Source organism: Oncorhynchus tshawytscha, linkage group LG02 (assembly GCF_018296145.1).
Source record: "Oncorhynchus tshawytscha isolate Ot180627B linkage group LG02, Otsh_v2.0, whole genome shotgun sequence".
In the NCBI taxonomy this organism is placed as follows: Eukaryota; Metazoa; Chordata; class Actinopteri; order Salmoniformes; family Salmonidae; genus Oncorhynchus; species Oncorhynchus tshawytscha.
The window spans coordinates 18,348,204-18,372,545 of NC_056430.1; the positions used below are offsets into that span (position 1 = coordinate 18,348,204).

A 24,342-nucleotide genomic window follows, 5' to 3' on the forward strand; every position below is an offset into this window, starting at 1 on the left:
TAAGGATATATGAATGAGTGATGGTACAGAGCAGCATAGGCAAGATACAGTAGATGATATCGAGTACAGTATATACATATGAGATAAGTATGTAAACCAAGTGGCATAGTTAAAGTGGCTAGTGATACATGTATTACATAAGGATGCAGTCGATGATATAGGAGTACAGTATCAACGTATGCATATGAGATGAACAATGTAGGGTAAGTAACATTATATAAGGTAGCATTGTTTAAAGTGGCTAGTGATATATTTACATCATTTCCCATCAATTCCCATGATTAAAGTGGCTGGAGTAGAGTCAGTGTCATTGACAGTGTGTTGGCAGTAGCCACTCAATGTTAGTGGTGGCTGTTTAACAGTCTGATGGCCTTGAGATAGAAGCTGTTTTTCAGTCTCTCGGTCCCAGCTTTGATGCACCTGTACTGACCTCGCCTTCTGGATGACAGCGGGGTGAACAGGCAGTGGCTCGGTGGTTGATGTCCTTGATGATCTTTATGGCCTTCCTGTAGCATCGGGTGGTGTAGGTGTCCTGGAGGGCAGGTAGTTTGCCCCCGGTGATGCGTTGTGCAGACCTCACTACCCTCTGGAGAGCCTTACGGTTGAGGGCGGTGCAGTTGCCATACCAGGCGGTGATACAGCCCGCCAGGATGCTCTCGATTGTGCATCTGTAGAAGTTTGTGAGTGCTTTTGGTGACAAGCCGAATTTCTTCAGCCTCCTGAGGTTGAAGAGGCGCTGCTGCGCCTTCCTCACGATGCTGTCTGTGTGAGTGGACCAATTCAGTTTGTCTGTGATGTGTATGCCGAGGAACTTAAAACTTGCTACCCTCTCCACTACTGTTCCATCGATGTGGATGGGGGTGTTCCCTCTGCTGTTTCCTGAAGTCCACAATCATCTCCTTAGTTTTGTTGACGTTGAGTGTGAGGTTATTTTCCTGACACCACACTCCGAGGGCCCTCACCTCCTCCCTGTAGGCCGTCTCGTCGTTGTTGGTAATCAAGCCTACCACTGTTGTGTCGTCCGCAAACTTGATGATTGAGTTGGAGGCGTGCATGGCCACGCAGTCGTGGGTGAACAGGGAGTACAGGAGGGGGCTCAGAACGCACCCTTGTGGGGCCCCAGTGTTGAGGATCAGCGGGGAGGAGATGTTGTTGCCTACCCTCACCACCTGGGGGCGGCCCGTCAGGAAGTCCAGTACCCAGTTGCACAGGGCGGGGTCGAGACCCAGGGTCTCGAGCTTGATGACGAGCTTGGAGGGTACTATGGTGTTGAATGCCGAGCTGTAGTCGATGAACAGCATTCTCACATAGGTATTCCTCTTGTCCAGATGGGTTAGGGCAGTGTGCAGTGTGGTTGAGATTGCATCGTCTGTGGACCTATTTGGGCGGTAAGCAAATTGGAGTGGGTCAAGGGTGTCAGGTAGGGTGGAGGTGATATGGTCCTTGACTAGTCTCTCAAAGCACTTCATGATGACGGATGTGAGTGCTACGGGCGGTAGTCGTTTAGCTCAGTTACCTTAGCTTTCTTGGGAACAGGAACAATGGTGGCCCTCTTGAAGCATGTGGGAACAGCAGACTGGTATAGGGATTGATTGAATATGTCCGTAAACACACCGGCCAGCTGGTCTGCGCATGCTCTGAGGGCGCGGCTGGGGATGCCGTCTGGGCCTGCAGCCTTGCGAGGGTTAACACGTTTAAATGTCTTACTCACTTCGGCTGCAGTGAAGGAGAGACCGCATGATTCCGTTGCAGGCCGTGTCAGTGGCACTGTATTGTCCTCAAAGCGGGCAAAAAGTTATTTAGTCTGCCTGGGAGCAAGACATCCTGGTCCGTGACTGGGCTGGGTTTCTTCCTGTAGTCCGTGATTGACTGTAGACCCTGCCACATACCTCTTGTGTCTGAGCCGTTGAATTGAGATTCTACTTTGTCTCTGTACTGGCGCTTAGCTTGTTTGATAGCCTTGCGGAGGGAATAGCTGCACTGTTTGTATTCAGTCATGTTACCAGACACCTTGCCCTGATTAAAAGCAGTGGTTCGTGCCTTCAGTTTCACACGAATGCTGCCATCAATCCACGGTTTCTGGTTAGGGAATGTTTTAATCGTTGCTATGGGAACGACATCTTCAACGCACGTTCTAATGAACTCGCACACCGTATCAGCGTATTCGTCAATGTTGTTGTCTGACGCAATACGAATAATAAGTAAATATTATAGTAAATATTATAATAAGTAAATATTATGCGTTACACTCCGTCTTGGAGAATAGTGGACGACTGAAAAGGTTCACAAAATAACCATATGAAGTTTAGCCAGTGACAGGAAGTGTTATGGTAGAAGGTTTGTGTGCTGTTACTGTGCAGTAGTTTAATCCAATACACTATGGGAGTAATCAGTGGTGTTACCAAAACAGATTGCCATAGGAAATCTTCAGGGCCCGGTTTTTCAAAAATTATCTATCTGGATTTCAGCTATCGAATAAGATTAAATGCATAGAAATATAAAGAATAGAACATACAAATCATTGATTTGGGTGGGGACTCCCATTCTAGGCATTCTATTTCTATGCATTTAATCCTATCCGATAGCCAGATAGATCATTTTAGAAAACTGGGCCCAGAAAGCTCCGGGTCACATTATATTATACATTATTATACATTATATACAATGGGGAGAACAAGTATTTGATACACTGCCGATTTTGCAGGTTTTCTTACTTACTAAGCATATAGAGGTCTATAATATTTATCATAGGTACACTTCAACTGTGAGAGACGGAATCTAAAACAAAAATCCAGAAAATCACATTGTATGATTTTTAAGTATTTAATTAGCATTTTATTGCATGACATAAGTATTTGATCACCTTCCAGTAAGAATTCCATCTCTCACAGACCTGTTAGTTTTTCTTTAAGAAGCCATCCTGTTCTCCACTGCACCTGTTTGAACTTGTTACCTGTATAAAAGACACCTGTCCACACACTCAATCAAACAGACTCCAACCTCTCCACAATGGCCAACACTAGAGAGCTGTGTAAGGACATCAGGGAAAAGAATTGTAGACCTGCACAAGGCTGGGATGGGCTACAGGACAATAGGCAAGCAGCTTGGTGAGAAGGCAACAACTGTTGGAGCAATTATTAGAAAATGGAAGAAGTTCAAGAAGACGGTCAATCACCCTCGGTCTGGGGCTCCATCCAAGATCTCACCTCGTGGGGCATCAATGATCATGAAGAAGGTGAGGGATCAGCCCAGAACTACACGGCAGGACCTGGTCAATGACCTGAAGAGAGCTGGGACCACAGTCTCAAAGAAAACCATTAGTAACACACTACGCCGTCATGGATTAAAATCCTGCAGTGCACGCAAGGTCCCCCTGCTCAAGCCAACGCATGTCCAGGCCTGTCTGAAGTTTGCCAATTACCATCTGGATGATCCAGAGGAGGAATGGGAGGAGGTCATGTGGTCTGATGTGACAAAAATAGAGCTTTTTGGTCTAAACTCCACTCGCCGTGTTTGGAGGAAGAAGAAGGATGAGTACAACCCCAAAAACACCATCCCAACCGTGAAGCATGGAGGTGGAAACATCATTCTTTGGGGATGCTTTTCTGCAAAGGGGACAGGACGACTGCACCGTATTGAGGGGAGGATGGATGGGGCCATGTATCGCAAGATCTTGGCCAACAACCTCCTTCCCTCAGTAAGAGCATTGAAGATGGGTCGTGGCTGGGTCTTCCAGCATGACAACGACCCGAAACACACAGCCAGGGCAACCAAGGAGAGGCTCCGTAAGAAGCATCTCAAGGTCCTTGAGTGGCCTAGCCAGTCTCCAGACCTGAACCCAATAGAACATCTTTGGAGGGAGCTGAAAGTCCGTATTGCCCAGCGACAGCCCCGAAACCTGAAGGATCTGGAGAAGGTCTCTATGGAGGAGTGGGCCAAAATCCCTGCTGCAGTGTGTGCAAACTTGGTCAAGAACTACAGGAAACGTATGATCTCTGTAATTGCAAAGAAAGGTTTCTGTACCAAATATTACGTTCTGCTTTTCTGATGTATCAAATACTTATGTCATGTAATAAAATGCTAATTAATTACTTAAAAATCATACAATGGGATTTTATGGATTTTTGTTTTAGATTCCGTCTCTCACAGTTGAAGTGTACCTATGATAAAAATGACAGATCTCTTCATGCTTTGTAAGTAGGAAAACCTGCAAAATCGTCAGTGTATCAAATACTTGTTCTCCCCACTGTATACAAAGTATGTGGACACCCCTTCAAATGAGTGGATTCGCCTATTTCAGCCACACCTGTTATTGACAGGTGTATAAAATTGAGCACACAACCATGCAATCTTCATAGACAAACATTGGCAGTAAAATGGCCTTACTGAAGAGCTCAGTGACTTTCAACGTGGCAACGTCATAGGATGCCACCTTTTCCAACAAGTCAGTTCATCAAATTTATGCCCTGCTAGAGCTGCCCTGGTCAATTGTAAGTGTTGTTATTGTGAAGTGGACATTTCTTGGAGCAACAACGGCTCAGCCGTGAAGTGGTAGGCCACACAAGCTCACAAAATGGGACCGCCGAGTGCTGAAGCGTGTAACGCATAAAAATCACCTGTCCTCGGTTGCAACACTCACTACCGAGTTCCAAACTGCCTCTGGAAGCAATGTCAGCATAATAACTGTTCGTCGGGAGCTTTATGAAATGGATTTCCATGGCTGAGCAGCCGCACACAAGCCTAAGATCACCATGCGCATTGCCAAGCGTTGGCTGGAGTGGTTTAAAGCTAGCCGACATTGGACTCTGGAGCAGTGGAAACTCGTTCTCTGAAGTGATGAATCACGCTTCATCGTCTGACAGGCAGACGGAAAAATCTGGGTTTGGTGGATGCCAGGAGAATGCATAGTGCCAACTGTAAAGTTTGGTGGAGGAGGAATAATGGTCTGGGGCTGTTTTTCATGGTTTGGACTAGGCCCCTTAGTTCCAGTGAAGGGAAATCAGATTATGTGCTTCCAACTTTGTGGCAACAGTTTGGGGAAGGCTCTTTCCTGTTTCTGAATGCCAATGCCCCTGTGCACAAAGCGAGGTCCATACTGAAATGGTTTGTTGAGATCGGTGCGGAAGAACATAACTGGCCTGCACAGTGCCCTGACCGCAACCCCATCGAATACGTTTTGGATGAATTGGAAATCCGACTGCGAGCCAGGCCTAATCGCCCAACATCAGTGCCCGACCTCACTAATGCGCTTGTGACTGAATTGAATCAAGTCCCCGTGGCAATGTTCCAACATCTAGTGGAAAGCCTTCCCAGAAGAGTGGAAGCTGTTATAGCTGCAAAGGGGGGAACCATCTCAATATTACTGTCCATGAGTGTCCACATACTTTTGGTCATGTAGTGTACTTTACTCAATACAACTGTGATGATTTCCTATCACAGGGAAAACTACAGAGAATAAAACAATGACTTTTCTCTACATGTACTGTATGATTGCCCTGAAGATGACAAGATTTAGGATGAACTTCTCTGCCTTCAAATGTTCCATCTGGTATCAGATGTTGTTTCTGAATCATTCTGCAAGTTAATCTAACAACTAGAATTGTCTTTAAAGACCAAGCAGAAACTGTGTGTAAGTGTATGTTTAGTTACTTATCGGTGAGCGGTGGAGGGTTCTGCATAAATGTACTTTAGCTATCATTCATAGTGTAGTCCAATGTGTCTGGATGTCAGGCATGACCGATCTTAAGAGATGGGACATCTACCTCACTTTAAAACTGCTCAGTGACTCTGCAAAAATAACAGGGAGGCTGGGAATTCCCACTCTAGTTCTCGCTTGGCCACACAGAGGTCACTGTCTGTCTGCTGGCTGAGTGACTAACGGGGAGAGGGGTTGTTAATGTAAAGATTTACTGAGTGTCTCAGTCTTTGTGTTAGCCCAGTTAAGATGTTTCAATATCATTAAATCTTGTGAAGTAACACAGACGGTCAGCTTTGCACATAGAGAAATATTGTTTCTTTACTCCTTCAGCAGTGATCCTCATTCATCATGGTTGACTTATTGGTCGTGGGCCTACAGTAGGTCTCTGTTCTAGTATAGAAATCTGTGATATCATCCTCATGTCAGTTACTCACCTGTCAATGAGGTCACCCCTCACTCAGTCCTTTCAGTTGGGAGGGCACTGTAATGTAATGAGATGGACTCCTGAACATGGACCTGTCCAATATCACTCCACCCACAGCCCCAGAGACAGACCACCTGCAACACAGACCTACTGATTCAATCCCACAGTGGTCCTGTCTCACTCCATGCCCAAAAAAATTGAGCTCTGTCCAGTCCACAACCTTGGCTGTAAACACACCGACTCAGCCAGGAGTGCTGATGGGTCTGTGAATGAGCTGGTGACAGGAGCCAGTGTCTAGGTCAGAACTGAGAGAGAGAGAGAGAGAGAGAGAGAGAGAGTCCCTGGCCATGGAGGATGGAGGGTGCCCCACTGCCCACCTAGCTGTATCTCTGCTCTCAGAACAGGAGAGATGCGACCGGTGCGACAGGGATGAAATATGAACTCCTTTAATATTCTGCCTAATAACTGTGTTGACAAGCGGCATGAGTTACCTTCAGGAGGAATGTCGTGGCATTTGGATAATTAGCTGTAAATAGTGTTTTATGATACCTTGCTGGAGGCAATCGGCAGCCTTTTTATTTGTAGCAAAGGTTAGGTGGTGATTTTAGTGGCCCTATTATGGCTGGGACCAGAGGTCCTGCATTGGAGGGCTGGAGTCCTGCCATGGCTGGAGACATATTGGATCTCTCAGCCCCCTGGCCCGGGAGAATCCATTACCTCAGACTCTGTCATCACAGAACCAATTTATTTACATTCAAATCCCTGTGTGAACACCCAGCTCTCGCTCGCTCTCTCTCACCCTCGCTGTCGCTCACTATCGCTGTCACTCGCTATCTCTCTCTCTCTGACAGACAGCAGCTTATAGCCAAATCACTCCATTAGAAGCAGCATGGAGCCCTGAAATCTCCAGTGTGTGAACACTGTTTCTTTTTTAAAAGCTAACAAACTCTGCGTTGGATCTGTTGTTTTGCTGTTTGGCAGTGAGTGATATTTTCTTATCAGATATGGCATGTGGTTGTGTGCTTTTGTAGTGACTTTGTTTAGTTATCCCATATCCCACAAGATAGCAAATATAGACAGGTAGAGGTAGAGGTAGCCCCAGCTGAATGCAGTAAATGATGAAAGACATAGAGTGATGTGGGGAGATGGAGTGGAAATGAGATTAAAATGCAATCTGATGTTTTGTTTTCTAACTCCTCTAAGAGTAGGAAGGAATCTAAATAACATCTATTCTGCTTTGTCACAGCGTAGTTACAGCGTAGTTTATGTACTCTCTGAAAGGAACCTATTTATACATTCAGAATATCTTTGTTACGGCATATCTAGTGATTGAGACAGTGATCCTCTGCATGGTTTTCTCCCAAGCCAAGTAAATGACCATACTGTACAGCAGGGGTAGACATTATTAGTTGCTCTCCCCTCCAAATTAAAAGGTTGTGGGGACTGTGATTCCCCTGGTGCCTGTCTCTGTTGGTGGAGGATCTGTGGATCACAGTCAACAGCAACGTGGAGCTGACAGATGTCTGTTAAATTATGCACAGACTATTGTTCTAGGGGTGAACACACATACACACACACACACACACACACACACACACACACACACACACACACACACACACACACACACACACACACACACACACACACACACACACACACACACACAGGCCCCAACGGCAAGGCTTAAGGGAGGGGAACTCATTAAATTACACCCTCTGCTTACTCTTCCTCACTCTCCTCTTACACCCACCATCTCTCTTCCTCTCTCTCTTTCTCTCCCTCTCTCTCTCTCTTTCTCTATTTCTCTCCCCCTCTCACTCCCCCTCTCTCTCTTTCTCTCCCCTCTCTCCTTCACTCTCTCTCCCCTCTCCCTCCCTCTCTCTCTCCCCCTCTCCCTCCCTCTCTCTCTCCCCGCTCTCTCTCTCTTTCTCGCTCTTCCTCCTCCTTGTTCTTGTTCATCTTTTTCTTCTTCTTCTCTGTCCCTCTTTCTCACACCTGTTCACCTGCTGTCTCCATTATTCATAAAGCCAGTGCTGAACAGAATGGGTCCTCCATCCCTCATATTGTCTACAGATTAAGGAGATGATAGGTGTAGCCCAGGTCCAAAGTCAACTCAGGGGAGACGCCACTGAATCTCTACCCGGCCACAACACTGTGGGAGCCTGTGAGATTATGACCACTCCTCTCTCCTTTCTACTTCCACAGCCTAGTTTCAGCCTGGCCTATCATGTCTGCAGGGAGGGGAGGTGACATGGAATATATCAGCCATGGAAGGAACCAGAGACTTCTATTTATTTATATAGATGTCTCTACTCCACCCCTCCCACCACCTCTGCTGGTGTCTGGACAGAGCATTATGGAGTGTGAGAAGGACTGGACTCTTATCACTGTCAGTCATCGTTTCCTGTTTTCCTTCTTCACATGTTTCCACGTCGATACTACCCCAGATCATTCTCAACATTCTGCTAACCCCTCTGTTTCTCTCTGATCTTCTCAGGTCATAAAAACCATATCCAGGTTGGAAGACATTCACACAACTTATTTTTCCCAGGCGAATCGTCCGATAGATAGGAAGACTGATAGCTTGACATTTTCCAGCTTGGCGTGCTGAAATGCCGAGGTCATCTTCACTTAACTCAGTGGCACGGTGAAGAGACCCTGGTAGATCTACAGAGATGCTGCTCTGCCCTGCAGTCAGACAGGCAGTAAAGGCACTGTTTAAACTGCACCACAGATCAGCACTGAGACTGACCCTGTTAACACTGGTGCACTCACAGTAAATCCTCAATTAGTCTGAGCTGAGCGGGGGTTGAGCAGGTGTCAACTGCGCACTTGTAAATACATGCCACCTGTATCCGAGTGGATCATAGTAGAATGGAGACATTGTCAAACTTTGGTCAATAGTTTATAGGCTGAGGAAGGACACACAATCATGGTAATAACAGGTGAAATAACTGTTGGAGATATTGCACACACGTATGTGATTTCTGGTCTCTTCAATCCAAATGTATCCTGAGAACTTGTCTATCAAAGAAAGAGTAAGAGAGAGACAGATAATGGGAAAGTGTGTAGAAGACAGAGAGTGACTCTGAGCCAGACCCAGTCAGTGAGTGTCGCACCGCAACTCTGTTGCTGTAGTTAAAAACACAACTGTTAAACTGGCCCCAGCGGGACCCTTACAGAGCAGAGTGCTACAGAGCGGCATTACAGAGACACCATGAATATAAATGACACAGTCAAGCAGGGAGCTGCAAACGACAGGTCACAGCAGGCAGGGGTCAGTAATCAGGCAGGCAGACTCAGGGTCAGGGGCAGGCAGAGCCGTCAGGCTGGCGGGCTCAGAGTCAGGACAGGCAAAGGTCAAAACCAGAAGAGCGAGAAAAAGAGCAGGAGATGAGACAGGAGACAAAGGGCTGTGAGACATGAATTTACATCAAGACACATGACAAGTAGGAAGTATACGGAGGGTACGGGGCAACAGAGGACAAACAGCTGAGGGTCTAATGATTTTGGAGCAGGGGGAAAGGTCTCGGCCTCCGAGGGTGTAGCCGCGGGGCTATAGTGGCGTGCCAACGCATCCGGCTTAACATCCTTGGGTACTGGTCGGTGTCGCGGAAGCAAAGTAGCCCGGGCCTTAATGAACCCCTCCCAGAGATCCTGGTACTCTGAGGGAATGGCAGAGAGGTTCGGGGCAATAATTTCCAAGCCCCCAGGAAGACGTCCCAGGGCAGGCAGAGCTGATTTTAGGCATTGAGCGTGGCAGAATAGGCTCCAGCCCACGATGGCACCAGTAGTCCAATCAATCAAGGGATTGTGTCGCTGGAGCCAAAAGAATCCCAACACCACAGGAACCTGCATAGACTCAATTAGCAGAAATTGCATTGTCTCACTGTGGTTCCCCGACACGCGTAGGTTGATGGAGGTGGCATGGTGGGTGACCCGGCCTATAGAGTGCCCGTCCAGCGCTCTAACATCCATGGGAATGGAGAGGGGTTGAGTGGGGATGCCCAGCTCGGACGCCATGGTAACGTCCATAAGACTCATATCGGCCCCCGAGTCGATGAGTATCTGGAGGGACTTGGACTAGTTGCCCCACAGCAGGGTGGCATGGAGAGGGGGGTGAGTAGGGGGAGATGCAAAATTATCCTGAAGACCACCCAGAGTACTCATTCCTACCAATGAGCTAGGTCTCTTGACAGAACAGGTAGACACATAATGACCGGTAGCACTGCAATACAGACAACTCTGAGTGTTGTCTGCGTACGTGTTCGGCTGGAGACAGCCTAGCCCTGCCGAGTTGCATTAGCTCGGGAAGAGGCAAATCAGCAGTCTTCTGAGGCTCTTGGAGGAACTCGGGTAAGCTAGGTTCCTCGCGGGGACAAAAACGCTGGGGACTTCTGGAGTTCATCAGATGCAAGGTGGGATCCTTGAGTGAGCGATTGGGACCGTAATCAGACCTCTTCTCCCTCCTACATTCCCGTAGCCGACCATCGATCCGGATGGTTAAAGTGATGAGTGAGTCAAGTTCCGTTTGTAGTTTCCGGGCTGCAAGCATGTCCTTCCTCCGATAAGCCGTACAGGAACGTGCCGAACAGCGCTTCCGGGTTCCAGGCACCCTCCGCTGCTAGCGTGTGGAAATCCACCGCATAGTCTGCCACACTGGGGGAGTCCTGCCGAAGCTGGAGTAACTTCCGGGCAGCCTCTCTACCGGCCACCAGAGCCTCAAACTTTTCTCACCTCCGCCACGAATACCTCCAGACTGAGGCAGACGGCCGATTGTTGCTCCCACACTGCCGTGGCACAGGTGAGTGCCCTCCCGGACATCAGCGTAATAATGTATGTTTTCTTTGAGGGGTCCTAAGGGAATGAAGAAGGCTGCAGCTCGAAAATGAGGGAGCACTGAGAAATGCCCGGCAGGTTCTGGAATCTCCATTGTAGTGCTCCGGTGGAAGTAAGCGGGGTTCCCGGGAAATCGAGGTGACGGCGCTGCTATCAGCTGGGTTACTGAGGGGTTGGGAGGGTACCGTCGTGGTAGGCTGCCTAGTAAGCAACCCATGGAATTGCTCCCGCAAAGCGTCCAATGCTAGGTCGTGACATTTGGCCACATCTTGGAACCCTTCCATCAGACCGCTAAGTATCTCCTCGTGTCGACCAATGAGGGCTCCTTGGGAGTAGATGGCATTAGTCTGCTGGGTCAATCATGCCCAGTTCGTGCTATCACGTTTCAGGTAAGACCCAAGTGCAGACTGTGTTGAAGTAACCATGTTAATTACAACAACAGGGGCAGGCAAATGAAAGGTCATGGCAGGCAGTGGTCAGTGATCCAGAGTAGGGGCAAAGGCACCAGACGGCAGGCAAGCTGAGAGTCAGGGGCAGGCAGAGTGGTCAGGCAGACAGGCTCAGAGTCAGGAGATGCAAAGGTCAAAACCAGGAGAGTGAGAAAAGAGAGACTGAGGAAAGCAGGAGCAACAACCAACAAAACGTTGGTTGTCTTGACAAGCAAGACGAACTGGCAACAGAGAACACAGGTATAAGTACCCAGGGGATAATGGGGAAGATGGGCGACACCTGGAGGGGGGTGGAGACAAGCACAAGGACAGGTGAAACAGATCAGGGCGTGACAGACAGATTATTAGGCTATTATTTCCATTGTCACATTTTTGTGATGAATTAATCAAGTCTACGTACAGTTGAAGTCGGAAGTTTACATACACTTAGGTTGGAGTCATTAAAACTCGTTTTTCAAGCACTCCACACATATATCCACAGTAAAATGAGTCCTTTATCGACATAACCTGAAAGGCCGCTCAGCAAGGAAGAAGCCACTGCTCCAAAACCGCCATAAAACAGCCAGACTACGGTTTGCAACTGCACATGGGGGCAAAGATTGTACTCTTTGGAGAAATGTCCTCTGGTCTGATGAAACAAAAATAGAACTGTTTGGCCATAATGACCATCGTTATATTTGGAGTATAAAGGGGAGGCTTGCAAGCCAAAGAAAATCATCCCAACCGTGAAGCACGGGGGTGGCAGCATCATGTTCTGGGGGTGCTTTGCTGCAGGAGGGACTGGTGCACTTCACAAAGTAGATGACATCATAAGGGAGGAAAATTATGTGGATATATTGAAGCACATCTCAAGACATCAGTCAGGAAGTTAAAGCTTGGTCGCAAATGGGTCTTCCAAATGGACAATGACCCCAAGCATACTTCCAAAGTTGTAACAAAATGGCTTAAGGACAACAAAGTCAAGGTATTGGAGTGGCCATCACAAAGCCCTGACCTCAATCCTATAGAAAATTGTGGGCAGAACAGAAAAAGCATGTGTGAGCAAGGAGGCCTACAAACCTGACTCAGTTACACCAGCTCCGTCAGGAGGAAGGGGCCAAAATTCACCCAACTTATTGTGGGAAGCTTGTGGACGGCTACCCGAAACGTTTGACCCAAGTTAAACAATTTAAAGGCAATGCTACCAAATACTTATTGAGTGTACTGTATGTAAACTTCTGACCCACTGGGAATATGATGAAAGAAATAAAACTGAAATATATCATTCTCTCTACTATTATTCTGACATTTATCATTCTTAAAATAAAGTGGTGATCCTAACTGACATAAAACAGAATTTTTACTAAGATTAAATGTCAGGAATTGTGAAAAACTGAGTTTAAATGTATTTGGCTAAGGTGTATGTAAAATTCCAACTTCCACTGTACTTTATTCCATCCATATTGTTTCTTTGTCAGTCATGTGGTTCATTCTCCAGTGTGAATATCTCTCTGGCTCTCTTCTCTTTCAGGTGTTCCTATATGAGATTGAGTGTGTGCTCTTTGTTCTTGAATATAGTGTGAAAGAGATGCATAGAGAGTGTGCTCTCTCTCTAAATTGCTCCATTCATTCCAGCCCCAGGCAGGCCAACACTGTGGCTAAGACTAGCATAGCACTGGCTGTCATGGTGGGACTAAATACCACTAAATACTAAATACCACTGGGGCTAAATACAAGCTGTTGGACTACACACTATAATACCGATTATAATAACAGTTCCTGCAAATGTAGCTAATCCTTAATTTGCCTGTGACAGGTTTTCCTGAGTATCAGTTCTGTAATACTATCATATTGTTTCTGTTGTTAAGGCGTGCTGGGTGTTTCAAAACTAACGTGGTGGGAAAAGAGATGATTATTCATTGCCAGTCCTCCAATGGTTAAACCTCTGCAGATGGATAAGGCTATGGCTGGATCCTATAGAATGAACACCGGAGGGGGTTGTCTTGCTCTGAAGGAGGATGCCATGGAGCAGTGCCATGGAGCAGTGCCATGGAGCAGTGCCATGGAGCAGTGCCACGGAGCAGTGCCATGGTTAGCCTATGTGGAGTAGCCAGAAAATGCTAACATCTGGTTTTCATGGATACGGTATTTTCAACTTAACTTCTATTTCCTCTGAATAAGGGAAGTGGGAACTACACTCGGGTGTCTTTCTACACCTGCTACATTAGGCTATGCCATGGTTCATGGTGGAGCAGGCCTGAGATGCTACGTTAGGTTATGCCAGGGCTCATGGTGGAGCAGGCCTGAGATGCTACGTTAGGCTATGCCAGGGCTCATGGTGGAGCAGGCCTGGGATGCTACGTTAGCCTATGCCAGGGCTCATGGTGGAGCAGGCCTGGGATGCTATGTTAGGCTATGCCAGGGCCCATGGTGGAGCAGGCCTGGGATGCTACGTTAGGCTATGCCAGGGCCCATGGTGGAGCAGGCCTGGGATGCTACGTTAGGCTATGCCAGGGCCCATGGTGGAGCAGGCCTTGGAGGTAGTGGTGAGGGAAGCAATGCTGACAGACGGATAGGGATTGGTGGAAACATCTGGCCTGCGGAAACACCCTGCACAGTGCACATGTACCACTATCAACACCAGCCACCACGCCAGGGACACAGCCAGCCATGTGATGTAGACCGGTATGAATACAACCCAGCATGCTCTATGAAAGAGAGGACATGGGATATGGGCTGGGGCCCTGTTTACCAGTGTCTGAAATAATGTATTTTTGTGATAACCACCACATCTGACAGACGCAGGAATGACGACCCTGTAGGAGCTAGTAGCGGTGTGTGGTTAAACTCACTGGGGAAGCCAAGCCAGGAAAAGCCATAATTACAACCTATGTGTTGTGATAATTGTGTTGTTTGATCTATAACCTGTTAGTTCATATGCCTTGACACTGTGTTATATAGACCTAAGGCTGAGACAATAAGAAGCCACAGCGGCAGAATAAATATAACCACAGCTTTGTTTCATCACAAAACCGTAGAGCAACCTCTATCTGGTGGAGTCCACATAGCAAATTGCATGTTACGAAAACATGGTCAATCAAGTTAATGTTTCCGACATTTTTGGACTACTAAACAACCATTGATTTCGGACAGCGGAGAATTACTGCAAATCGCAAAGAAAATAGGAGTTGGGCTCCACTATTTACGGACCATTTCAACATCATCAAATCATCTCTGCTTAGTCTAACACAGTGACAACTAAACGATGTTGGCTAAATGTTATGTGTCTGTCCATGGTACTGATTTCTGTGTGTGTGTGTGCGTGCGTGCGTGCGTGCGTGTGTGTGTTTCTCGACTTGTAGAGAAATATCAATGCCATCCTCTTCTCTTTAATGTTGCCGAAATGGAAAATTATGAAACACAGAGAGATGAAAGATAAATGTATTTTTTCTTCTTTTATTTAAGTGCCTTGCTCAAGTGCACATCGACAAATGTTTTACCCAGACAGCTTGGGGATTCAAACCAGCAACCTTGCAGTTACTGGCCCAACGCTCTTAAACGCTAGGCTACCTGCACTTATCACACAATCCGTCATTTCCTTACATAATTGGCCTCAATAGGTCATTAACCTTTGCCAGTGTACTGACATGAGCGGCGGGTTGCCCTTCTCCCAGGACTCCCCAACATAGGCCTTGATGATCACTGACTGCCAAGTGACATCAGCCGTGACGGACCGATGTGTCACTAACTGCGTAAGTGGAGCAGAGGAAGAGGGTACCACAGTGGCACTCTGTTTCTGGGAGGGCACTGCCACCCCTTATCGAAATACGCAGGGCCACCCGGCGCCCCACTATCAAACCCTAATTGGCATTACAGTTTGGATGGCTGCATGGCACCGGAGCGTGTACCAAGACCCATGCCAGGTCTTGCACACTGGAGCCGTAGCCATTGTCAGCTCAGGTGCTGGAAAGGGCAGCTTTTGACTTAGCGTTGCGACACCACCGAGGATGCAGAGAATGGCATGTCACTTACCATCAGTGGCTCCATTGGCTGAAGCTTCCCTCTATGTTTTAGGAAGCTTAAACATTTGATTTGTTTGTTTGTTTGTCTGTCTACCCACCCAATAGGAGAAAGAATAGTTGGCTTTTCCTAAGAAAGAATGTTACAAAGGTCATGGTGACAAAAAGCCTAAATTGAACCCGGGGCATGAAACATTTCAAATTCCCTCTACTCCTTTGTTTTATGTCAACCTCTTTTGTGAAAAAGCTATAGAGCATTTCTGTGGACTTTGTGTCTAAATCGACATTGGAGATGGATGCCTTTATGTGGCTCCGTGCACATGGGACTGGGCTCATTGTCACAATGCTAAACCATTCAAATGAAATTCCTGGAATAATTAAGACTGACAAGATCTCCTTGCCCCCATAAAAGGAAATCATGTTTGTTTGCAGTGACTACAAAAACCTCCATGTCACTCATTTTGTCCCCAGCACAATAGGCGTAATTATTGTTAATTAATAAAACTTCCACTAGCATAGTCTGCAGTTAGCTCACCCCATCATATTGGGACAGTCCCTCATGATTATTCAATGAGCGGCTGCTTAATATGCATGAGGGGGTGTATTTGGGCTGAGGAGAGGCGCTGGCTCAGAGTGAGGGAGGGAGTGAGTTAGTGAGAGACAGACTGAGAGTAGAGCGTGCTTACTCCTACTCAGACACACTCAGGACACGCGTGCATGACTGGCTGCACAGCCTTCATGTAAATCCTTTCAGCTAAACCTATTTCCTGGGTGAGTTTGCGAGACGGAGCAGCCTGGTCAGCAGCTCCATGTGAGCCAGCAGCCCAGAGAGAGAGACAACTTGCCTGGCAGACTGGAGAGCAAGACTGTATGGTGAGATTCCTCCACCATGGGATGCAGCCTCTGTACCCTGCAGAAGCCTGAGGAGCAATACAAACTACTCTATGAAGTCTGCCAGGTAATGTAACCAAGCTACTTCTGCCCTCTTCTGAACGGCTGAACTTTCAGGGCTGTTGAATCACTGCTGATGTCAACTCAAAGTGTAGAGGTTCTACAGATGTTTTGTTGTCTACTGCAATGTTAATGTATTGAATGTGGTGATTCATGGGCATACTTCTGCATTACGTCTTGTAAGTGCTGATTTATTCACTAGCTGGGATTCCTTTTCAGTTTGATGTGGTTGTAGAGGTTGTAGATGTGTTGGCTTTGTGTTGTAGTTTGGTGTTTTTCCTTTGCATTGGCCTCTGTGTTGGTTTGATGCCAGTCTGGCTAGGGCAGATTGAGTGACAGGGTTGGAGTATAGTAGAGTGTAGTAGAGTGTTGTTGTGGCTGCCTGGCTGGCAAGCTGGATCCCTACTGGTGTTGCAGTCGTGTGAACTCTGGGCGCGAGGTCACGGAGCGGTGGTGAGGAGGTCTTGATAAAGGAGGACTGAGGGAGAGCTGACAGCTCTCTGAAGGTGTCTGTTAGTGTGTGCTGATCATAACCCACCTCATTGTCAACTGACTCCCGACTCAGCCACTTCTGACTTTAACCCCTAGTTCACTTCCGTTTAAAATGTGTTTAACACTAAAGTGCTTAGACTGCAGATGTTTCACTATGATAATAGACCAGAAGTGTTGTATAGGTATTTGATTAATGTAAACAATTGTTTGTTGTTTTGAACAAAGTTCATTTATCAATGAGGAATGAATCATCCCTTGTCCCTATGTTTAGGTACACTGAGTATTACAAAACATTAAGAACACCTTCTCTTTCCATTACATAGACTGACCAGGTGAAAGCTATGATCCCTTATTGATGTCACGTGTTAAATCCACTTCGATCAGTGTAGATGTAGGGGAGGGGAGGAGACAGGTTATAGAAGGATTTTTAAGCCTTGAGACAAATGAGACATGGATTGTGTATGTGTGCCATTCAGAGGATGAATGGGGAAGACAAACGATTGAAGTGCCTTTGAACGGGGTATGGTAGTAGGTGCCAGGCGCACAGGTTTGTGTCAAGAACTAAAACGCTGCTGGGTTTTTCATGCTCAACAGTTTACAGTGTGTCAACAATGGTCCACCACCCAAAGGACATCCAGCCAACTTGACACAACTGTGGGAAGTATTGGAGTCAACATGGTTCAGCATCCCTGTGGAACGCTTTTGAGACCTTGTAGAGTCCATGCCCCGACAAACTGAGGCTGTTCTGAGGTGAAAAAAGCACCCTTGATTTGTATGGAGAAGATATATCTTCAGAAGATAAATGTATTACTAGCCATCAAGCACACATTCCTGTTTTTTTATGAAAGGTAGTTACTTCTGTTCCAGTATACTGTAATACCAACGTTGAAGAAGATCACTTGGACATTGTACAGCCTGGGACTTGTGCTCTGGTCACGAAGACCATGATTAAAGGGAATGGTAGAGTGGGGCACCAGGAATAAAAGGGAATGGTAGAGTGGGGTACCAGGAATAAAAGGGAATGGTAGAGTGGGGTACCAGGAATAAAAGGGAATGGTCGAGTGGGGTACCAGGAATAAAAGGGAATGGTAGAGTGGGGTACCAGGAATAAAAGGAATGGTAGAGTGGGGTACCAGGAATAAAAGAGAATGGTAGAGTGGGGTACCAGGAATAAAAGGGAATGGTCGAGTGGGGTACCAGGAATAAAAGGGAATGGTAGAGTGGGGTACCAGGAATAAAAGGGAATGGTAGAGTGGGGTACCAGGAATAAAAGGGAATGGTAGAGTGGGGTACCAGGAATAAAAGGGAATGGTAGAGTGGGGTACCAGGAATAAAAGGGAATGGTAGAGTGGGGTACCAGGAATAAAATGGAATGGTAGAGTGGGGTACCAGGAATAAAATGGAATGGTAGAGTGGGGTACCAGGAATAAAAGGGAATGGTAGAGTGGGGTACCAGGAATAAAAGGGAATGGTAGAGTGGGGTACCAGGAATAAAAATGGAATGGTAGAGTGGGGCACCAGGAATAAAAGGGAATGGTAGAGTGGGGTACCAGGAATAAAAGAGAATGGTAGAGTGGGGTACCAGGAATAAAAGGGAATGGTAGAGTGGGGCACCAGGAATAAAAGGGAATGGTCGAGTGGGGTACCAGGAATAAAAGAGAATGGTAGAGTGGGGTACCAGGAATAAAAGGGAATGGTAGAGTGGGGTACCAGGAATAAAAGAGAATGGTAGAGTGGGGTACCATGAATAAAAGGGAATGGTAGAGTGGGGTACCAGGAATAAAAGGGAATGGTAGAGTGGGGTACCAGGAATAAAAGGGAATGGTAGAGTGGGGTACCAGGAATAAAATGGAATGGTAGAGTGGGGTACCAGGAATAAAAGAGAATGGTAGAATAAAAGGGGGTGGGGTACCAGGAATAAAAGGGAATGGTAGAGTGGGGTACCAGGAATAAAAGGGAATGGTAGAGTGGGGTACCAGGAATAAAAGGAATGGTAGAGTGGGGTACCAGGAATAAAAGGGAATGGTAGAGTGGGGTACCAGGAATAAAAGGAATGGTAGAGTGGGGTACCAGGAATAAAAGGAATGGTAGAGTGGGGTACCAGGAATAAAAGGGAATGGTAGAGTGGGGTACCAGGAATAAAAGGAATGGTAGAGTGGGGTACCAGGAATAAAATGGAATGGTAGAGTGGGGTACCAGGAATAAAAGGGAATGGTAGAGTGGGGTACCAGGAATAAAAGGAATGGTAGAGTGGGGTACCAGGAATAAAAGAGAATGGTAGAGTGGGGTACCAGGAATAAAAGGGAATGGTAGAGTGGGGTACCAGGAATAAAAGAGAATGGTAGAGTGGGGTACCAGGAATAAAAGGGAATGGTAGAGTGGGGCACCAGGAATAAAAGGAATGGTAGAGTGGGGTACCAGGAATAAAAGAGAATGGTAGAGTGGGGTACCAGGAATAAAAGGGAATGGTAGAGTGGGGTACCAGGAATAAAAGAGAATGGTAGAGTGGGGTACCAGAATAAAAGGGAATGGTAGAGTGGGGTACCAGGAATAAAAGGGAATGGTAGAGTGGGGTACCAGGAATAAAAGGGAATGGTAGAGTGGGGTACCAGGAATAAAAGGGAATGGTAGAGTGGGGTACCAGGAATAAAATGGAATGGTAGAGTGGGGTACCAGGAATAAAAGGGAATGGTAGAGTGGGGTACCAGGAATAAAATAGAATGGTAGAGTGGGGTACCAGGAATAAAATGGAATGGTAGAGTGGGGTACCAGGAATAAAATGGAATGGTAGAGTGGGGTACCAGGAATAAAAGGAATGGTAGAGTGGGGTACCAGGAATAAAAGGGAATGGTAGAGTGGGGTACCAGGAATAAAATGGAATGGTAGAGTGGGGTACCAGGAATAAAAGAGAATGGTAGAGTGGGGTACCAGGAATAAAAGGGAATGGTAGAGTGGGGTACCAGGAATAAAATGGAATGGTAGAGTGGGGTACCAGGAATAAAAGAGAATGGTAGAGTGGGGTACCAGGAATAAAAGGGAATGGTAGAGTGGGGTACCAGGAATAAAAGGAATGGTAGAGTGGGGTACCAGGAATAAAAGGGAATGGTAGAGTGGGGTACCAGGAATAAAAGGGAATGGTAGAGTGGGGTACCAGGAATAAAAGAGAATGGTAGAGTGGGGTACCAGAAATAAAAGGGAATGGTAGAGTGGGGTACCAGGAATAAAAGAGAATGGTAGAGTGGGGTACCATGAATAAAAGGGAATGGTAGAGTGGGGTACCAGGAATAAAAGGGAATGGTAGAGTGGGGTACCAGAAATAAAAGGGAATGGTAGAGTGGGGTACCATGAATAAAAGGGAATGGTAGAGTGGGGTACCAGGAATAAAATGGAATGGTAGAGTGGGGTACCAGGAATAAAAGAGAATGGTAGAGTGGGGTACCAGGAATAAAAGGGAATGGTAGAGTGGGGTACCAGGAATAAAAGGGAATGGTAGAGTGGGGTACCATGAATAAAAGGGAATGGTAGAGTGGGGTACCAGGAATAAAAGAGAATGGTAGAGTGGGGCACCATATGGCTCTTCAAGGTCCAGTCAGTCTACATCCCCTCTGTCCTCAGATGAACATAATAGGAACAAGCTTGTACGTTAGCTGCTGCTGTTGCTGCTATCCCTAATAAAATTCTGCATGTAGATAGAGTCAGCAATGAAGGACTATCTTTTTTTCTTTTTTATTCTTTAAAAAAAATCTTCTGATGGGAAAGATACACCGATGTGTAGTTTCCTTTGTGGCCAGAAGGGGGTTATTCAGATCAAACATGACCATTCCCTCTAGTGTACACATACTTCTTCATTATCTTCTTCACTATACAATATGATTATTACACTCGTAGAAAAAAGGGTTCCAAAGGGGTTCTTCTGTCCCCAATCTGTCCCCAACGGAGAACCATTTTGGTTCCAGGTAGATCCCTTTTTATTTCCAGGTAGAACTCTTTTGGGATTCCATGTAGAACCCTATGTGTAAAGGGTTCCACATGAAACTCAAAAGGGTTCTACCTGGAACCAAAAATGGTTCTTCAAAGGGTTTTTCTATGGGGACAGCCAAAGAACCCTTTTAGGCTCTAGATAGCACCTTTTTGTCTCAGAGTGTATATTAATCTTAAAGCAGGTATGCACTACCAATGTGTTAATAAGAACACAACTACAGATTTTGTCAGCAGACAAGGCTTTAGCTCCAAGTGTCTCACTCTGACAGACTGGGCTTTAGTCTTAGAACCCCAGCAGAACCCCAGTAATGTTTTCTAGCTTTGGGTTTTTGTCTCTGTTCTTCCTTGAAGGGCACCAGCTGAGTGTTGTCAGCATATTACATACCCATTTAGTGAGCAGGGTGCTGCTGTGTGGCAGGCTGCATGGTGGCTATTTAAGTGAAGTTAATGAGCAAGCTCTGTGTGGATTTCCCTTATTGTTCCCTAAGAAGCTGTTCTGTTCCCATTAGTGAGAGATGACAGCCCTGGCCCTGTCTCAGTATTGTGTCTGCAAATCACCCTGCTTTGATCATTGCAGGTCTGGTTCAAAATGACTAAAAGGTTTTGCCCTGACTGGAGGACTCTGGTAAGGAAGGGGTATGTTTGTGTGATGGTAAATGGATTCTGAGTTTGGGTAAATCAAACAGCTGATGTGATAGGGACCAGACAACCCCATCTTCTTCTCCATTTCATGTTTTCACCCACCAGCCCCCTACAAAAAAAACATGACAGCAAGAAGATGGTACTAGAGGGAGGCAGCGAGTTCCTTTGTTCCTCTCCATCTCCAGCCACAGCCAGGCTGTCATTCTCCCTGTCGATTACTGTTGATTGGCAGGCTGTTAGCTGGCTGTTAGCTGGCTGTTAGCTGGCTGTTAGCTGGCTGTTAGCTGGCTGTTAGCTGGCTGTTAGCTGGCTGTTAGCTGGCTGTTAGCTGGCTGTTAGCAGGCTGTTAGCTGGCTGTTAGCTGGCTGTTAGCTGGCTGTTCGATGGCTGTTCGATGGCTGTTCGATGGCTGTTAGATGGCTGTTAGCTGGCTGTTAGCTGGCTGTTAGCTGGCTGTTAGCTGGCTGTTAGCTGGCTGTTAGCTGGCTGTTCGCTGGCTGTTCGCTGGCTGTTAGCAGGCTGTTAGCAGGCTGTTCGCTGGCTGTTCGCTGGCTGTTCGCTGGCTGTTCGCTGGCTGTTAGCAGGCTGTTAGCAGGCTGTTAGCTGGTGGAGTCCCACTGTTTGTCTTTTGGCTCCCTCCTTCCCTCCGTCTTGCCCATTACTCCTACCTGGAGGGAGAGCCACCTGACCAGACTGAGCCAGGCAGAGCAGACAAAGCTGCTCAGCTGCTCCGTGTTTCACATCAAACCCTATTCATCAGTGGGAGCTAACCTCAGACTAGCCCATCAGCAACCTTCCCTCCCTTCTTTCCTCCCCGATCACACAGAGAATGCTTACATGCCTTTCAACTTGATACATCTTTTTGTATTGATGCACCTTGACTTGAATGATACACAAAATAAATAAAGAAGGATGTTGTCAGACTTGGTTTCCCCGGGCCACTCTGCTGGATAAAAGATTAAGCATCATCTCAATGTGACATTACCAGTAAAGAAAAATATTAGCAATTCGATTAACCTTCCTTGCACTGTAAAATCGTCTGGCTTTTTGCGTAAGTGGCAGCAGGATAGTGGCTTAGAAACCATGGGATTGTTGTGTTGTGCAGATTAATTTTGGTCACTCACTCACTGTCCTGAGGAGTGTGCCTCAGGCCGGGGTTGAGGTGAGGTTACTTCCTGTTAGAACAGGACCTGTACTGTGACAGGGAGGGTGGTCTCAGGCTTCCAATAATCTGCCAACGTATCTTTAAAATAATTGATTTTCAGAACATTATGTTTATTTTTACTCTGGTTATTTTATTGTCCTACTCCTGTGTCAGTTGGATGTGGGTAAACATTGTCTTTTCACTGCCAGCATATACAGTGGGGCAAAAAAAGTATTTAGTCAGCCACCAATTGTGCATGTTCTCCCACTTAAAAAGATGAGAGAGGCCTGGAATTTTCATCATAGGTACACTTCAACAGAATGAGGGAAAAAAATCCAGAAAATCACATTGTAGGATTTTTAATGAATTTATTTGCACATTATGGTGGAAAATAAGTATTTGGTCACCTACAAACAAGCAAGATTTATGGCTCTCACAGACCTGTAACTTCTTCTTTAAGAGGTTCCTCTGTCCTCTACTCGTTACCTGTATTATTGGCACCTGTTTGAACTTGTTATCAGTATAAAAGACACCTGTCCACAACCTCAAACAGTCACACTCCAAACTCCACTATGGCCAAGACCAAAGAGCTGTCAAAGGACACCAGAAACAAAATTGTAGACCTGCACCAGGCTGGGAAGATTGAATCTGCAATAGGTAAGCAGCTTGGTTTGAAGAAATCAACTGTGGGAGCAATTATTAGGAAATGGAAGACATACAAGACCACTGATAATCTCCCTCGATCTGGGGCTCCACGCAAGATCTCACCCTGTGGGGTCAAAATGATCACAAGAACAGTGAGCAAAAATCCCAGAACCACACGGGGGAACCTAGTGAATGACCTGCAGAGAGCTGGGACCAAAGTAACAAAGCCTACCATCAGAAACACACTACGCCACCAGGGACTCAAATCCTGCAGTGCCAGACGTGTCCCCCTGATTAAGCCAGTACATGTCCAGGCCCGTCTGAAGTTTGCTAGAGAGCATTTGGATGATGCAGAAGAAGATAGGGAGAATGTCATATGGTCAGATGAAACCAAAATAGAACTTTTTGGTAAAAACTCAACTCGCCGTGTTTGGAGGACAAAGAATGCTGAGTTGCATCCAAAGAACACCATACCTACTGTGAAGCATGGGGGTGGAAACATCATGCTTTGGGGCTGTTTTTCTGCAAAGGGACCAGGACGACTGATCCGTGTAAAGGAAAGAATGAATGGGGACATGTATCGTGAGATTTTGAGTGAAAACCTCCTTCCATCAGCAAGGGCATTGAAGATGAAATGTGGCTGGGTCTTTCAGCATGACACTGATCCCAAACACACCGCCCGGGCAATGAAGGAGTGGCTTTGTAAGAAGCATTTCAAGGTCCTGGAGTGGCCTAGCCAGTCTCCAGATCTCAACCCCATAGAAAATCTTTGGAGGGTGTTGAATGTCCGTGTTGCCCAGCAACAGCCCCAAAACATCACTGCTCTAGAGGAGATCTGCATGGAGGAATGGGCCAAAATACCAGCAACAGTGTGTGAAAACCTTGTGAAGACTTACAGAAAATGTTTGACCTCTGTCATTGCCAACAAAGGGTATATAACAAAGTATTGAGATAAACTTTTGTTATTGACCAAATACTTATTTTCCACCATAATTTGCCAATACATTCATTAAAAATCCTACAATGTGATTTTCGGGATTTTTTTTCTCATTTTGTCTGTCATGGCACTGTCTGGC

General features: G+C 46.4%; 1 protein-coding gene across 2 annotated transcripts in view; it reads left to right on the forward strand.

The window, feature by feature from the left end:
- The window catches only part of LOC112220346 (E3 ubiquitin-protein ligase PDZRN3-B-like), a 142,697-nt gene that overhangs the window by 96,539 nt on the left and 21,816 nt on the right, over positions 1–24,342 (forward strand). The window contains exon 1 of one of the 2 annotated variants that reach the window (XM_042331480.1): positions 15,314–16,369. The exons of the other annotated variant lie outside the window; for it this stretch is intronic. Coding sequence (XP_042187414.1) covers positions 16,301–16,369 — 69 coding nt within the window. The 5' untranslated portion in view covers positions 15,314–16,300. Of the gene's footprint in view, positions 1–15,313; positions 16,370–24,342 lie in introns of those variants that run through there. 2 annotated transcript variants of the gene reach the window in all.